Source organism: Trachurus japonicus, chromosome 16 (assembly GCF_045865225.1).
Source record: "Trachurus japonicus isolate A0001 chromosome 16, Traja_1.0".
Classification (NCBI taxonomy): domain Eukaryota; kingdom Metazoa; phylum Chordata; class Actinopteri; order Carangiformes; family Carangidae; genus Trachurus; species Trachurus japonicus.
The window spans coordinates 15,122,597-15,140,179 of record NC_140922.1 but is presented as its reverse complement, the minus strand read 5'-3'; the positions used below and the strand labels follow the sequence as shown (position 1 = coordinate 15,140,179).

The 17,583-nt window shown below is 37.6% G+C and overlaps 1 protein-coding gene across 2 annotated transcripts; it reads left to right on the top strand.

Moving 5' to 3' along the window:
* Positions 1-3,951: 3,951 nt before the first annotated feature.
* Positions 3,952-16,151, top strand: LOC146972116 (complement C4-like). 2 transcript variants are annotated; one of them, XM_085801934.1, is made up of 41 exons: positions 3,952-4,048; positions 4,265-4,454; positions 4,538-4,712; positions 4,801-4,871; positions 4,954-5,042; positions 5,131-5,213; positions 5,343-5,430; positions 5,609-5,732; positions 5,844-5,982; positions 6,205-6,317; positions 6,420-6,581; positions 6,664-6,831; positions 6,926-7,117; positions 7,361-7,504; positions 7,602-7,725; positions 8,046-8,117; positions 8,208-8,420; positions 8,595-8,709; positions 8,906-8,976; positions 9,085-9,224; positions 9,341-9,556; positions 9,672-9,723; positions 9,823-9,912; positions 10,008-10,211; positions 11,242-11,320; positions 11,559-11,751; positions 11,889-11,984; positions 12,360-12,528; positions 12,685-12,878; positions 12,975-13,130; positions 13,231-13,290; positions 13,366-13,456; positions 13,542-13,713; positions 13,865-13,955; positions 14,384-14,458; positions 14,536-14,638; positions 14,725-14,814; positions 14,896-15,000; positions 15,130-15,213; positions 15,323-15,455; positions 15,556-16,151. In XM_085801934.1, exons 1-41 carry the CDS (start codon positions 3,984-3,986, stop codon positions 15,692-15,694), a joined length of 5,130 nt encoding a protein of 1,709 aa, XP_085658060.1. In that variant the 5' UTR covers positions 3,952-3,983; the 3' UTR covers positions 15,695-16,151. The 2 variants fall into 2 exon arrangements, with proteins under 2 accessions (XP_085658060.1, XP_085658059.1); XM_085801933.1 differs by having other exon boundaries at positions 8,034-8,117.
* The last annotated feature ends 1,432 nt before the right edge of the window (positions 16,152-17,583 follow it).

The window sequence follows — 17,583 nt, the reverse complement described above, 5'->3', positions numbered from 1 at the left end:
CCTTCCTGTCTGTACCCTTGAGATACATGTAACTAATCTATAACCATGGGAAACTGCACTTTCAGGGGGAAAAAAAACCTGTATTTCATTTATCTAATTCTGTATGCCATGAATGCAAATATGTATGCAGACTTTTCATTGTTACTGTGAAATTATACTTGTTTACTATTCATTACATAGTTTAAAAAAAAGTCCTTCCTTTACTTAGTGGTAACAGTAATGATGACATTAGATACAGTACATGTTTGAATGAGCATCTATTGTCATCAATAGCACATCTTAAACTCTATGTTCTTTGAGGTGGAAACAGAACGCTGTGAGAAGAGTGATACAACACCCAAAATACACTGTCCTTAGCAATGTTATACATTATAACTGCTGTCAGTTAAAGATATTTCAATACAAATGGGGATGAGATGCATATGTGATGCAGTGTCCTTGAAGTATAAACCGAAAATAAACTGTTGTGTCTAAATTCCATGTACTGACATTCCTATTTTGTGTTGTAAAGTATTGTGATGTTTTTCAACACTTTCAATATTATCCAGGTTCATGGATACAACTTGTATCAGTTTTATCTGTATTTTATTTTGTTTGGATCTTTGAATTAAATAATCCTATATAACAATTGAATACTGGTGTGTATAGTGTGTAATCCAGTTCTGCATTCTGATAACTGCTTTTGCATCCACAATGAGCGCCTTGTCACTTGTCAATTACCACGGACCATTACACATGAGTGTGTCATAGCTTAGTTTCTCCTTGAATAGGCATTGGTCAGTGAGCCTCCCATCAGTTCAATGTTAATGTCCCATTGGGTCCAGTCAGTCGATCCGTGGACCACCCCCCCACCTCCTTTTCTCACCCTCATCTCCTCTTGTGTGCTGTCCAGCTGGCTCTGACCTTTGACCTATTCACCCTCACTCCTGACCCCTGGGGACATTCCCACGCCACACCCTTTTGTGTACACCTCTCCATGGTTCCCCAGTGGTCACTCCATCTGCATATGTAGAGATTATGGTGATAAACATAATTCACTTTCACTTGGATCAGTGTTATGAAGCCTAATTTGGCCTAATCCCAACTGAAGTGTGAGATGTGGCAAAAGAGATATCAATATATCAATTTAAGGTGTGTGAACAATTTTCACCAAATACAATGAAATGAAAACACTCACATTACTGTAAGCTATATTTTGGTGTGTCATAGGATATTTATCTCTCTATATACCATACTGAATATTGTGCTAGATCAAAAAGATGAACTAAATGATTCAATTTAAGAGTGCAAACATGCACCCAAAATGAATCCATGATTACAGCCAGCAAACAAAGTTTTGGGGATTTAAAGTTGAACATTTAAAATCAAGTGCATTAATTATTAGTTTTCAACTTCCCATCTCTCAACCTGTCATGCACACTTCTGTCTCTCCCCTCTCCCCTTTATTTCTCTGAGACTGCACCCCTGAGTAGACCCCTCCCTTCTTTTCCTTCTGCCACTTTCACAGCTAATTGTAGAAAAAGAGATTTTCTCTATTGAGGGTGAGTCTCTTAGGTAACCCCATTCCTGCATGAAATGAGATGGATAGAGGGAAAGACACAGAGAAGGGGACATGGACAGGCAGAATGAACAAGCAGTGGTTGAGGACGGATGCAGAGGAGCGTGGACTTTACAATTTTTGACAAAACTTAGGATGAAAGAATAAGAGTTTAATATTTCATATTCGTAGTGACATACAATTAATCACTGCTTCTCTGGGACTATTATCGCTCTATTACTGATGGTGCACTATAGGTAAATATCAATATATTTCACTTTTTCACTTAATAGGACAAGTTAATTTGTGAAGGCACTTGTCAATACCTGAGAATTATAGGGAATCAATATTAAAATATATCTGCATTTCTTAAAAAAGCATTTAGTGGAATAAAACCTTTTTTTCAAACAGTTACTTTTTAAGTGTGTAGTCTGATTTATTTAGACAGTTCATTGATTCTTCCCAGAACAAGGATTAACAGCTTGAACTGCTTGAAAAGCTTTAAAAAATTCAATACATTTTATGATTGATATGTTTTGCATGTTTTTTAAATTAATGTTTTATCAAACCATCCATCCACCACAGGGTTGACTTCCATGACTAAGAGATGCTGATGTTGATGACAGGGAGCCTGGTGCTGATTGTCCAAACGCAATTCTTGTATTACTTCTCCATACTTAGGAGTTGTGGATGGACATCATGCCCCCGGCTCTCATTCCCTTCCTCTAGCACCTGACTGATACGGTATGATGATGAACATTGGAAGTAAATGAATATCATCTGACTGTGTGCCAAGAAGGAATAACGTTTTCATGTTTTGAAAGTTTGACTCTGCAGGGCCGAAACTGGGTTAGGAAGATCTTTATTATTATTTTTTTATACAATTGATAATTTGCGATTTATCAGCTTTTGTGACTTTAGATCTAAAAGGTTGATTTAGATTTTAGTTGGGGTTTCCAAATCAAAAGCTGTCTCATAATTCAAACTGAGTTTTTATGCCCTTTTCTGGGAATTTTCAATTCCCTGATACCTACTTTCTCTGAGGCTGCTGCATCGGCCTTCCCTGAACATGAAGTTCCAAAAGGCTCAAATTATTTATTTTTGTTTAGTTGCATGGATATCATATTAAATTTTAGTAACTGGCTAACTGACAATGTGGATGAGTTAGTTTGCTGGACAGCTGAATGTGAACTGAAATGGTGGCTGACAAAGATGTTTCTCCGTTGTGCCAAATGCCAAACCATGACTTAACACATCTTATTTATAACTGAGTCCAGGGTGATTACAACTTGCTGCAAACACGTCAGTTATTTGATCTTACAGACATGTAATTTTATCAGAAATGATGGAGTTATGTATATTACAGTATTCAACATTTGATTAAAAAAAAAGATTCAATATTGGAATTATTTAATTTGGACAAAAGACTTATATTCATAGGTGCCATTCACATCTCCACTTAGCCTATGACTTGAGAAGGGCCCAGCAAGGTGGAAAACTGAGGCAAAAAAAATTCATAAACTTTATGGAGTATTGAACTGGAAAAGCCATTTGGGGAATTCAATTCATTAATGTTTATGTTTAAATTTACACAAAGACTATAAGTAGGTATTATTTACTGCTCTGTTGGTTGTTAAAAAAAACAAAAAACAAACAAACTTGAATATCACAATGTATCCTGTTAAAGTACACTTAGTTGGAACACAGACCTGACTGTATCTTTCACCAAAATGTTCATTTGGGGGCAAATAAATAAATAAATAAATAAAACTTCTGAAATTGTCTCTGAGTCTGTCATTTTTTACACTGCTTCATTTTGCCAGATCATGGCAGAGTTTCACATTCCATTAACCATACCAAAGGTTCTTCATTTAGACAACAATTCCTGAACCACTAGTTAGAGAGTAAACAGTGCTCACTCCAACCCATACCCAAAGAACTAAACCTCTATTTCTTGTAAATCACATGATTTCAGGGAAATCTGCCATGCAACAACCAATGAGAGCACAGTTACACATTGTGAAACAGAAACAGAACACTTTTCATGCTGCAAGCCAAGTTGTGCTACAAAATGAATTTTTAATAAAATAAAATAAAAAAAATCAAACATGTTATAATATGAAATGCATGTCAATCCATTGCAATGCACTTGTATTGTTATTGTCTCATGTTTAGAAAATCTGTAGATCAACTTCTTATATTTATACTATATACTGTAGGCCTACACACTATACCTTTTGTTTTGTTTTTGTTATTTCATATTTGGAAAGAGTGTTGTTTGAGACTGAGGAACAGATAACAGAAAACAGACAATTCCAAGTTTAGTGAAAAAACAGAGGGAGGGCATTGGAAATCCAGTGATTGAGAAATGCAGGGGTGTAAACATATAAAACCTCTGCTGATCAATTCCCCGTGTCAGAACACAGAAAGACACAGCAGCTGCAAAATGAAGCGACATATCACTTTAATACTGGTCCTGATCATGACCTTGGACACAGTCTGCTCAAACAGGTAAATATAGACAAAGCTTAGATTGTGTAGTTATGTAATATCCTAATGACCTATTTGTGTAACATGCAAGAAATGGTTTGTTTTTGTCTTCTGGTAAATGATTATTTTGTCACAATTTAATAGACAAGACAAAATGCTGCAATGCAGACATGTTGGCACAGATGTTGATCAATAAGGAATTGCTTGGGAACATTTTTTTTTCACCTTTGTGTGCAGATTCTTTATCTCAGCCCCCAATGTGTTTCATGTGGGAGTTAATGAGAAAGTGTTTGTCCAGATGGGAAAACCTCATCTCAACAACCCTGTCACTCTCTATCTGGAGCATGAGATCACTGGTACTCTTATGTCTACAAAGGAACGGGTTGAGTGCACTAGTGACACTGATATTAAAGCAGTGGAGCTGACGGTATGTAAGCCCTCTATTTCTAAAATGCAAATTATCGAGACTTAAATGTCATCAAATCAAACTTCTAATTTGCATCTGTACAGATATCCAGGGAAAAGTTGTTATTAGCCTTCCAAAGCCAACAAATTCCTTACCTTTTACTGGTGGCAGAGAGCAGTACCTTCACTCGCAGAAAATTAACAAGGGTCCTGCTGTCAAAACACAGAGGCTATATCTTCATTCAGACTGACCAGCCAATGTACAACCCAACACAGAAAGGTATGGGACAGTCAACAAATGTGAAGAAATGTAAAGCAGGAAAGATTAACAGTCATAATTAAAGCTAAGTTGATTATTTCTCTTTTAGTGCGTTACAGGATATTCACTCTTGACCACACCTTCAGACCTCTCGATGAGGTGTTCCATCTATCAGTTTATGTGGGTATACATTTTCTTGAATAAATTAGAGGACCTTGAAAGGTTTGCAAAAATGACTCATATGTTAAACAATTTCTTACAGAATGCTGCTGGAAACAGGGTAATAAAGGCCCTTAAAACTGCGGACAGGGGAATACTCAAAGGCTTTTTTACCATACCTGATATCTCCAAGTATGTTACAACCGTTTTGTAATCAACTTTGATTTATACTCTACAATAGCAAAAGCAACTTTGACTTAATTACACTTTGTTTACACAGAACGGGCACATGGAAGATTAAAGCGCACTATGAAGGCGATGAAGAAAATGCAGCTTCTAGGGAGTTCAAAGTCCAAAAATTTGGTAAACTACTAATTTCTAGTGCCAGTACAGTTTTATTTAAAAAAAAAAAAAAAAAAATTATAAATATAATAAAATATACTTTTTTATTGTTAACTCATATATTAACATTTTTGTTGTTATTCGCCCTAGTTTTACCAAGTTTTGAGGTGAACATCGGAATGGTGGATAACTATATCTTGCTTAGCACTGAACATTTTAACTTCACCATCTCAGCCATGTAAGTGTTGATTCATTTCCCATAACTGATTAAGTTTTCTGTTAGACACAATAAGGGACGCTGGGTCCATGTAGTTTTCATCATACTGTACAGTTTTGGTTGATTGTCTTAATTACACTCTCAGACACTCTTCTTATCTTAGGTTTAGAACAAAACATTTTAACATGTTTTTTTTTAGGTATTCACATGGTGAAAATGTTAAAGGGGCTTACCACTGCCAGTTTGGATTGTTAGAAAAAGCTAAAAGCCATGGTGAAAATACAAAGCCTGTCTTGGTCAGAGGACTGGAGCTCACTGGTTCGGTGAGGAAATAAATATTCATACAACACAAGACTTACAATGCAGCATAGTAGTAGTTAAACTGTCAGTTAAACAGCATTTCTCAAGTGATTCATTACTATAATTTCTTGCAGATCAAGGATGGGAATGCAGAGGTTTCTCAGAATACAGCAAAGATAAACGATCAGCTCCGAAAGGAGAACAAAACCCTCTCTGATTTACAACAAAGTGGAGCACAACTCTATTTGAAAGTGTTCGTCACCAATATACAGAGTAATTTACACACCGTCACACTACTACTACTACTACTACTTATTATTACACTGTAAGCAAATTGCCAGAAGGACTGAATTGAATCTGAAATAATATTTATGGTTGTTTGTCTTTTATCTGACATTTTATTTTATTAATTTGATAAATGTATTCATAATTAATTCTTTAGCCTACTTGATTGATAGATCAAAAAGCTCCTACTACTTATTTGTTTTGTCCCAGGTGGTGAAATACAAGAGGCAGAAGTTTATCTTCCTGTCCTCTCTCACAAATACACCATGGATCTCTCTCGGACTCGCTCACACTTTCTTCCTGGATTTCCACTTGATGTGGTGGTATGCACAAATCTAAGAAATGGATACACAGCTAATTAGATGACTGATATTGTTTTGTATTTTTATGTAAAACTTGTGTTGTTGTTGTTGTTGTTGTTCTAGGTGATCATGCGTCTCCCAGATGGCTCTCCAGCAGCTGATGTGCCAGTAAACATTAATGTACCAGGATCTGGAGAGAGATCGTTCCAAGGCGTTACTGACCAGGAGGGGGCAGTGTTTTATACCTTTAATATTGCAACTACTACAACTGAGATTCCTGTTGAAGTTAGTATCTCCAAACTCAGCTGTGATTTCTTCAACTGTATTTTTGTTCAGTTTTAACTGTTTCCACCTCTGTCTCTGAAAGGTGACTGCAGAAGGCCTGCAGCAGGTGAAAAGAATTGGACGTGCATCATCTCCAAGCGGCAGCTACCTTTATATGAGTTTTACCAACAGGGTGTACTCTGTGAAGGAGTCATTTACAGTCACATACGGGACTGTGAATGGCCCAAGTAATGGAAATATATACTACATGGTGAGCCATATAAAATTAAATGCACAAAAATGCATTTTGCAAAAGTGGAGCAGCAGTTTGTCTTCATCGAACATTTTGATTGTCTCTGTTGTAGGTCCTAAGCCGTGGGATCATAATAAAAAATGGTTCGCTCCCAATTGGTAGTTCACTTAAATACAACCTGCCGATAACAGCTGATATGGTCCCATCCTTTCGTCTGATTGCCTACTTCTACCACCAGAATGGTGACATTGTTGCAGACTCAGTGTGGGTGGACGTCAGGGACGAATGTGAGATAAAGGTCAAGGTGGGTAAACAGAGCAGAGTGCAGCATGGACAGAGTGAGAGAGTGGACTGACAGAGCTTTACCTCTGCTGACCGTGTTTGATTGAAGTGATTCACTATGAATGAGAATGTTTAAAATAATTTAAACACTATAAACATATAACTTGCCATCAACTCGATATACAACCCTGTAGTTTCACTATCACTGAACACATATGCACTTACATGTACAAATCCAGTGTTCATGTTTTGAATTAACTTTTAGGTAGAACAAAAAGGATCCTCTGAACCAGGAGAGGAGGTAAAACTTGAATTTGATTTAGATGGAGAGACAGCCAAAGTGGCTTTGCTTGCTGTGGATAAGGCCTTCTACAGTCTCAATGCTGATAATAAACTCAGAGCCAAACAGGTAATTTCTCTCACTTCTTCTGTACCTTCATTCTTTTTCTTTTTTCAAAATCATATTTACACCAAAGCAAATCTAAACTCTTGTTCTTATTTCTCAGGTGTTTTCTGCTATGCAGTCATACGACCTTGGCTGCACATATGGTGGAGGACACAACCCAGTATCTGTACTGAGCGATGCTGGCCTGGCTTTCGTGTCTAATTCCCAGTCAGGGTGGAAGCAGGGTATGACAAAAACATGTTTTAATCAAAATTATTGATACTTACTTACTAATGATGTAATTTACATTGAAGGTTCTCATTAGACATTTATTTGATGGAAGCTTCAACATGGGATCTTTATAATTTCCTCTTAATATTGTTTTAACGACAGATTACTGCTGATATTGATTTTGTAATGTAGGATGACCAGAGCACATTATCTACATAAAAGATCAAACTTACTGACTTTCCTATTTTGATGCCAGAAATATCCAAATGACTCAAACTCAGTCTTGAAAACAGCTATCTACTACTCTACTTAATTATCCCAGCTACTTTTCCAGGTTTTCACTGTGATTCACAATCTGCACGACACGGACGCTCTGTGGATCTTCAACATGAAATGATGACCTTACGTAAGACACGAACAGCATTACAACTTACAATAATGTAAAACACTTCTAAAAACACTGTTCAATAAAAATGTGTTCTTTTCCCCCCCACAGAGTCTAACTATTCAGAAGAAACTCTTAAAGAGTGTTGTGGCGACGGGTTAACTCTCATCCCTATGGCACTAACATGTCAGGAAAGAGCGGAGAGGGTCTCTCTTGTGCAACAAAATGAAGCTTGCACAGATGCATTTTTACAATGCTGCATTGCAGGAGAGCGTCTGAGACAAAGAAAGATACAAGAGGATTCCCTGAAAGGACTTGGCCGGAGTGAGATGAAATTATCACCAGGACATTACATATTTTTACAGTTTAACATGTTACATTTTAATGTTAGGTTACATTCAATAGCCATAGCATGGTTATCACTGAATTAATATATATATATATATATATATATATATATATATATATATATATATATTCATTTTTTTTTTTTTCTAGCTGCAACAGTAACTGATATTGAAGAATTCTTTTTGGATACCACCCGTCAAAAGATTAGACGTCTTTTCCCTCCAAGCTTTTCATTCAAAGAAGTTGATGCACATGGCAAACTGAGGTAAGAGGTGGACTTTCAAAACAATTTTAATGCTTGTTATTTTTTATTTTAAATATCTAAATGTGTTAATTACAACCACTGCAACCATAGTTTTACATTTGTTACCATGGGGACTATTTCTGCAGTGTGAACTATACACTTTTATCAGATGCATTTCACAGCCGTTGATTTACTTTAACTTGAAAAACTCTTTCAGTGTTCCTTTTCTTCTACCTGATTCCATCACCACATGGGAAATTCAGGCCATCACATTATCTAAAACCAGTGGTAAAACTTCAAAAATACATCTTGGATATTTGACCAAAGAAATTACTACATTATTATTGATAACTGCATAACTGACTTTATGCATAACTGACTTTATGTTTCATTCAGGTCTCTGTGTAGTGAAACCATCTGAGGTTAGAGCATTTAAGAAAACCTTTGTGTCTCTGAGACTGCCTTACTCAGTAAGAAAATATGAGCAAATATCTATTTCACCTGTTATCTACAACTATGGGGATACAAAACTAAGGGTAGGTATAGAAATATAATTTCTCAACAACAATCATATCAGTAATGATAATGTGATTTGTGTGACCTATGGTCTGACGTGCGACTCATGACTCATCTCACCACCTGCATTTCATAGCTGGCTGTTCATATGGAACAAGTTGAAGGACTCTGCTCTCCTGGCTCAGCGACCACTTCAAGTTATGTTAACATCGATGTGAAACCACATTCCTCCCAGTTTGTCACTTTTTCTGCTGTCCCCATGGTAACTGGCCCAATTCCCATCAAAATACGTGTCTTTGACATAGTGAATGAGTATGGCATAGATGCAATTCAGAAGACTCTGAATGTACAGGTGAGTAAAACCCGCCTATTTTCTCCCACTAAAGTCATTACTTTGACCTCTATATTTACATAGTAAATGGCATGGGATGCACTGTAATTAAGCTACCTGCTTTCTCATGCTGTAGACAGAAGGATTAGAACTGAGATTAGAAGAAACCAAAGTGATTAAATTAAATGGTGAGTTATTTCAGTATTCATCAGTTTTCAACAATAACGTTTGATATTTGTAAAACATCAATCAAACAAACAAATGTTTTAATCTGTTTGTTGTAAAAGGGACGGGCCTAAGGACTTTGACAATTGATGGGACTTTACCAGATGAAATAATTCCAGACTCCACCTCCAATATCTTTGTTTCAGTGGAAGGTTTGTACTGTTAGACACACAGACATACAAGACATGCAACTCATGGATCTTTGTAAATTAATGTATCTTACCTGTTTAATGCTCTCACCCGGCAGAGAATGGATTTGATTTTCAAGCAGTGAACCTTCTGTCTCCTGAGAAGGTTGCGAGCCTGATAGTGCTGCCTCAGGGATGTTTAGAACAGACAATGGTGCGACTTGCTCCGACAGCTGCAGCCCTCCGCTACCTTGATCTGAGTGCGCAATGGTTCACCCTGCCACTGGGTTCCAGAGATGATGCTCTTGATAAAATTGAGAAAGGTACAAAGACATCACACAGTTAACTGCATAATGTATTCATTATTTTAAAATATATACCTATTTCTGTAACTCTGCACAAAGTTTAGAGCCAAAAAGAAAAAAATAAACCTAGGATAAAGACTAAATCTAATAACTTCATATCAACTTTAGAGAAAGTAAGCATTTCAGAGTTGGTAGAATGGGTCGGCCAATAACTGGAGATGGAGAGTTAGCACCTGTGACTACTGACGTATCTTACCACCTCCAGACCAGGTGTGAATGTGGTATGAATGAATCATGGTTTCTGTAATGCGCTTTGAGCATGCCATGAAAAAGCACTACATAAATCAGAGCCATAATTATTTTTATTATTATTAATATAAAACTCACTGACGACCGACACTGTTAAAAGTGAAAAGCAAGACATGGAAGCATCATGACTTAACATTTACAGCAGTTTGTTGACTCAATTCCCAGTGGGAGACTGTTTCATAATCTTGAAAGCAGGAGAGAAAAACTTTATCATCTCAGGTCTGTGAGTTTGGGTAGGTAGGGCATTCCCAGGAGCATTTGTTGTGATGACTACAGAGGCCTCATTGACCTTTAGTATAGTAAGTATCCACTGACCTATGGCATAGTTATTAAAACCCAAGTAGTAAGTCAGGTTCACATGTCAACTGTAAAATGTCCTAACCAGTACATTTCTTTATGGGATGCTAATTCATGTTATGAATTTTGTGAAGTATCTTATAGGATTAACTATATTACATAATAAATACATTATAGGCTATTCTCAATATCTGTGTGATATTTAAATGTAGTACGTTAATAAGAAAGTGATTCTTGGTCATCATGTGGTTTAGTTTTTAACTATGTGTAAGTGAATTTCAGGGTTGGGTTTCATCTTTTCACATTAGTATTGTGAGACGTAATCACTGCTATGCATTTTGGATCTACAGGTCATGAAAAAAGTCAATAGAGAGTTAGCAATAGCAGTAGGTTGTTTTCTTAATGAAGTAAACACTCACAAAGACACACTGTTTTTTGTCAGGTTATCTGAAAATCTTTGAATACCAGAAACAAAATGGGGCTTACGGAACATTTTACTCAATGCCTACATCCAGTAATTGGTAAGTGTTTGTTCCAATAGATTTTTTATGTATAGTTGTTAATTATAGCATACTGTTTACACTCACTGTCTGAAATGTTGAATACTTCACATATCACTTTCAACAAAAATATATCATAGGCCTATCCTTTAGCTTTAGCCATTGCTGATCTGTAGGTGGAAAATTCAGCATTTGCCAAATTGTAAATAAATCTTGTCCATCCACTCTGCTCCATTTTTATTCTTTCTCTTGTCTTTAGGGTAACTGCCCTTGTAGTGAAAGTCCTATCATTTGTGGCACAGCGTCAGACAGCTGCTTTTGGACAGCAGGGTTGGTCAATGAGAGTTGTACCGGCAGGAAAGATCACTGAGTCAGTCAGATACTTGCTCTCAGAGCAGTCTGGTGATGGCTCCTTCACTGACCCACAACCTGTGTTGCACAGAGGAGTCCTGGTAACCTCACTTAACACCTAATCCTGTTAAAATTTAAAGCATATTGTGCATAAAAGAACAATATACGTATAAAAATATTGCAACAACCTGAACAGCAGTGATTTGAATCCAATGTTGTCTATGTGTGTTTAATGTAGACAGGCACAGACCACACAGCATCGATGACAGCTTTCATAACTCTTGCACTGCACCATTCCCTTCAATTTGTGCAAACTGAAGCACAAAATGATGTGGTAAGATGATATCAAACTGGCCAGTGGCCACTGGCACTTAGTAAAATATCTTGACTATTAAATGGGCTGAATTTTGTGTTTACATTCTTCTAAGCAAAAAACCTAATTAAAAAAAGAAAAAAACTTTTAGTTTACTCAACAACCTCGTTTCAGTTATGCGCTAATTAGCAAATGTTAGCATGCTAATATATGCTAAAGTTAGAGGATGTTGCATAGTATTGCATAAGCTAAGCACCAACATGTTAGCATTTTAATTGGCTGTGGATTGTTTATTATTGTACAGTTTTGTACTGTATAGTATTTCAACGTGAATTGTAGTCAGAGCACCATTTGCCAGTGAAATTAATTGAATGTCTTTATTCTACCTCCTGCCAGGAAAGAAGTATTTCAAGATCAACCACGTATCTAATGTCAAACCTGAAGGAGCTTCAGCATCCCTATGCTGTTGCCATTACAGCTTACTGTCTCTCAGTGTGCCTGCCAGTGCCACAGCGAACTGACCTTTCAGCTGTCTGGACAAGACTTCAAGCAATGGCTACTGAACGTATGTTTGATCACCAAGTAGAATCCTCTTTTGGCAGTGGCAGACTATGCAGTTGTGCAAAACAATGTATTTCATTATAAGGGTCTTTCAGAGTATGCTAGACTATGTATTTGAGACATATTCTCACTTTTACTTTGTCTATTTCTAAACTATCAGGGGAGGATGGCTGTTATCTGTGGACAACTGATACCAGCATGAAGAATCAAAAGAAGGCAGATGCCATCACAGTAGAGACAACGGCCTATGCCCTCCTTACTGCAGTAACACTAAGTCAGATCCAGTGGGCAGACAAAGCAGCCTGCTGGTTAATCTCCCAAGAAAACCATTTTGGAGGCTACCGATCATCTCAGGTAATTGGATGCTACGGCCTCTATACACTTACCCAAGCACCCAGTATAGTCCAAGATCATCTGTAATACAACTATTATTAATGTCTTCATCTTCAGGATACCATCATGGCACTAGAAGCCCTTGCAGAATATGATCTCAAGAAATCCTTCAGTACTGAAACAAATTTAATTGCAGAGTTCAGAGTCCCAGGAAGGAATGACATTGTAACACTTGAACTAGAAAAGAGAAAGAAGGTGGAAACAGACCTGAAGGTACCATAAAGCATTTCAACAGCACACTTCATTACAAAGACACCAAATCACATAGACCTCATTCTACAAAATATGTTTTTTTGTGTTGTGTCTGTCCCAGAAACTCTCAGGAAACAACATTGTTGTGAAGTTGTCAGGAGAAGGAGAAGCCAAACTAAAAGTAAGTTTCATTCATTTCTGTGCATGTGCTGAACAAGGTCCATAATGTGAAGAAAATATCCACCCTCCTTCACAGATTGTTAAGGCTTACCATGTACTGGAACCCAAGGAGAGATGTGCTGATCTGTCCCTCAGTGTCACAGTGGAGGGAAAAGTAAAGTACACTGGTGAGTTTTTATCACTGATAATAAATCACCTATACAGGTATTGATGATAGAAGCCAGACTGTCACATCAACCTCTGTCTCTTTAGATAAGGTCATAGACACGTATGATTACTATGATGAAGGCGATGTTAATGAGGAAAAAGAGACACGAGTGCCAAGATCAGCAATTGAGTGGTTTGACGCTCGCACAAGAAGCAGAAGAGATCTGGATAACAATGCAATTGCAGACGACACTGTCACCTACACAGTCTGTGTCAGGTTAGTTACATAAGACTCATCACCTTTGTAAGCCATAATGACATTGTGAACTTTAAAGAAAAATGTCATGAATCCTGATCAGTATTTCTCTGGCGGCCTTATTTGTTTTATGCGTGTGTGTCTGTGTCTGTCTGTCTGTGTGTGTGTGTAGCCATAACCCAGGCAACAACCTCACAGGAATGGGCATTGCTGACATCACACTACTGAGTGGATTTGAGGCCAACACTGATCAGCTGGACAATGTTAGTAGCTCTCTCCCTCCTCTTTAAATACTGTCATCCTAAACACAAAGAGATATTTTTTTCAGAATTTAATGTCATGTCACATTTCTTTTCTAAGTAGATCAGCTTGGCAATTCACAGCTAGATGGACATTAAATTCTTCCAATTTAATCAGTGCCATGGGTTAGATTGTGTACATAAAAATGTACAGTACATTACACTGTGCCTTGCAGCCAGTGGAGAGACTTATTCCAAGACGAAATCTGTTGTTTTTACCACTTGCTTACCTAAAACTATGAAGGACGCTTCTGCTGTGCTGTGTGCCACTTCATGCCAAGTACAATATAGGGAAGGTTTTTTGAATTTATGCCTCTGACTGGCCTCGTCTCCAAAGCAATTCTCGCCAATTTATTCAGAGCCTGTCAATTTCCCCTTTTTTCTCCTCACAGTTAAAACAGCCGTCTGCACAATACATTTCCCATTACGAAATTTCCTATGGAAGGGTGCTGATCTACTTTAATCAGGTAAAACTGAGATCTATTTCCATTCACAGAATATTTTGTGAAAAATTTACATGCTAAGCCATGTCTTTCATTTTTAGCTTATAAAGCCACAGGAATGTATTAGTTTTGATGCGACACAGAAAGTGCCCATTGGCCTCCTGCAGCCGGCTCCAGCTGTGTTCTATGACTATTATGAACCAGGTAAGCTTTTAATTTCCTATCTACATTTTCTCAGGCAAGTTCTATGATTAATTTAACACAATGGTGTATTTGTGCTTTTTTTGTAGACCGCAAGTGCACTGTGTTCTACTCTGCCCCCCAAAGAAGCCGGATGGTCTCTAGGCTGTGTTCAGAGGATGTGTGCCAATGTGCTGAAAGTAAGTCATAACTGAGAGGTTGGCTTACCCTTTAGGTTTGTGTAAATGATTAACATGTTATTGTTTTCATCTTTTCTTTAGGACCCTGTCATAAGGTTAAGATAACATTCAAATCAGACGGAAATAAAGCACTGACAAAGAATGACCGTATAGAACATGCTTGTTTCTTCCCTACAGTAGATTACGGTCAGTAGCTACTTCACACCACACACTTTGATGAAGTATCTATTTTTGATATGGGTTTGAAAATCTTCCAAAATAAAAAAAGGATGAATGGTTAATTTGTCTTATTAATTTATTCTTGTTTTATTTCAGCATACATTGTTAAAGTTCAGAGTGTTTCTATGAAAAGCAACTTTGAGCTATACAACACCACTGTAAAGGAGGTACTCAGATCAAGTAAGTAAATTCTGACCAGAAACCATAACAGATGACGTAACGCTGACCTTCAAAGGATTTTGTCCCATTCCAGTTAAAGTAAACATATTGACTGTCATCTCTTTATCAGATGGAGATAATCTTGTGGATGAAAACTCTCTTCGGATCTTTGCTAAGAGGCGCCATTGCAAAGGACAGTTAGATTTGGGAAAGCAGTATCTCATCATGGGCAAAGATGGCACGACAACTGACTCAAATGGAATGTGAGTATAATCAATGGCACAATGGAGGCAAACTTGGCACTGATTGATCCTCATTTTGTTCATGATCCTCATTTTGTTCACCCTCTTCCTCTTTATGTAGGATGCAGTACCTGTTGGAATCAAACACCTGGGTTGAAAAAAGGCCTTCTAAAGAGTGTCAAAAATCTGCCCATCAACCTGCCTGCAAAGGGTTCAATTTATTCAGAAATGAATACAAGTTAGATGGCTGCAGACAGTGAAACAGTTGTCAAGAAATATTTTTCAAATCTTAGTAGCAAAATAATGCACAGTGAGCATAGGTTTTAAGAGCTCTTTTCTTACTGTTTGTATTATTCACTTCTGAAATGCTTACAGATTATTAACAAAGTCATGATACTAAACACACAATAAAAAAGTCAAATATTGATCATGTCACACACTGTAATGATGGCAAACATTTGGCCTTTTGCTTATCAGTTGACCTGTTTAACTTTTCACAATCCATTAAGTGTAACTGTTATTTTTGTATACTAATCATGTATGATGTTTCGCCTGATGAAGAGCTGTACACGATCCCTTTTAAGGGTATAAAGAATATTTCTGCATGTTAAAGTGAGACAATCATGTGGAAAACCCTATTTGACCCTAATGGGTCAAATTTTACCTGGTGACGACTGGAGAGAAAGGTAAATAAATATTGGCTGTAGTAAAATGTTCCATCATTTGTTTCAGTGTTATTGATAAAAATTTAATAATATCAACCATGAGACGTGTCTCAGCCGTCAGCTTCCTCTGGATTTCAGCTTTTATTCAGCTTCCTCGCTGAGTCTCATTGACATTGATCTCTTTGATGAGGGTGTGTTGTTGTCTATCTATCTATCTATCTATCTATCTATCTATCTATCTATCTATCTATCTATCTATCTATCTATCTATCTATCTATCTATCTATCTATCTATCTATCTATCTATCTATCTATCTATCTATCTATCTATCTATCTATCTATCTATCTATCTATCTATCTATCTATCTATCTATCTATCTATCTATCTATCTATCTATCTATCTATCACCTTCTTTCTCTCTAATTGGGTAGGCTATACAAATCTGTGACTCACCTAGATTACACCACTGGGATCTCCAGGAACAGAGAAGCAGCAGAAGAAGATAGTAGCAGCAACTAGTGCTGTGATGATGATGCAAGAAAAATGGTATGCCAAAGAGTAGTGCAAAGAAGTGCCAGTGCACTGATGTATGCCAGCAGTGACCATGTAGCCTACCGTCTAACTCACATATTGGTTCATCATGCTATCCTAGAAAGCCAGGGGATGCTTCTATGAACCCCTGTCACACTGCACACTCAGCTTGGTCTGTCATTGTGCTTTCTAAAAGAAATATAGTAAAATGCCCCTCCGTCCCTTTCATTTTCTCATTCTCTCTTTGCTCAGGCTTTTCATTTTTTAAAAGTTGATATTTTTTGGTATTTTGACTTGGCCTGTCCAGTTTACGTGTGCTCTTCCACAGCTCTATTGCCCGAGAAAACAGCAGGGACAGGTGACAAATTTGTTTTTCAACACATATTGCAACACATATGCATTACAAGATAAACACTTACAGTAGTAGAGTAATGGAATTGCCGTTTATTACAATCTTGACCTTATTTCTAGCATAAAATACGATCATTTACTCACCCAGATGTCTACACCCACTACTCCCACCTCATCCACTCTGGCTCCAACAACCCCAAGGCTCTGTTCTCCACCATCAACTCCCTTCTCAAACCCCACGACAACACCTCCTCATCATTCACTACTGAAAAGTGCCAATCATTCCTATCATTCTTCCAAACAAAAATCAACACCATTTACAGTAACCTCAACACCTCCAGGATCCCTCCCATCTCCCCGCCTGCCTCCCTCCCTGCCTCCCCACCCACCACTATCCAGTACCTGACCCCCTTCTCTCCAGTATCACCAGCACAACTCACAACCATCATGACCGGAATAAAAACCTCCACCTGCAACCTGGACCCCATACCCTCCAAACTCATCAAGGACTGCCTCCCTGTCATCTCCCCACTCATCATTGACTTCATTAACGCCTCCCTCCGCTCTGGTTCTGTCCCCCAAACCCTCAAACTGGCTGCC

Bases quoted from the DNA above. Each gene is read 5' to 3' on its own strand.
- LOC146972116 (XM_085801933.1), top strand. From the start codon at position 3,984: ATGAAGCGACATATCACTTTAATACTGGTCCTGATCATGACCTTGGAC. The intron at 5,733-5,843 runs GTGAGGAAATAA...AATTTCTTGCAG, and splicing joins GACTGGAGCTCACTGGTTCG to ATCAAGGATGGGAATGCAGA. The intron at 6,832-6,925 runs GTGAGCCATATA...TCTCTGTTGTAG, and splicing joins ATGGAAATATATACTACATG to GTCCTAAGCCGTGGGATCAT.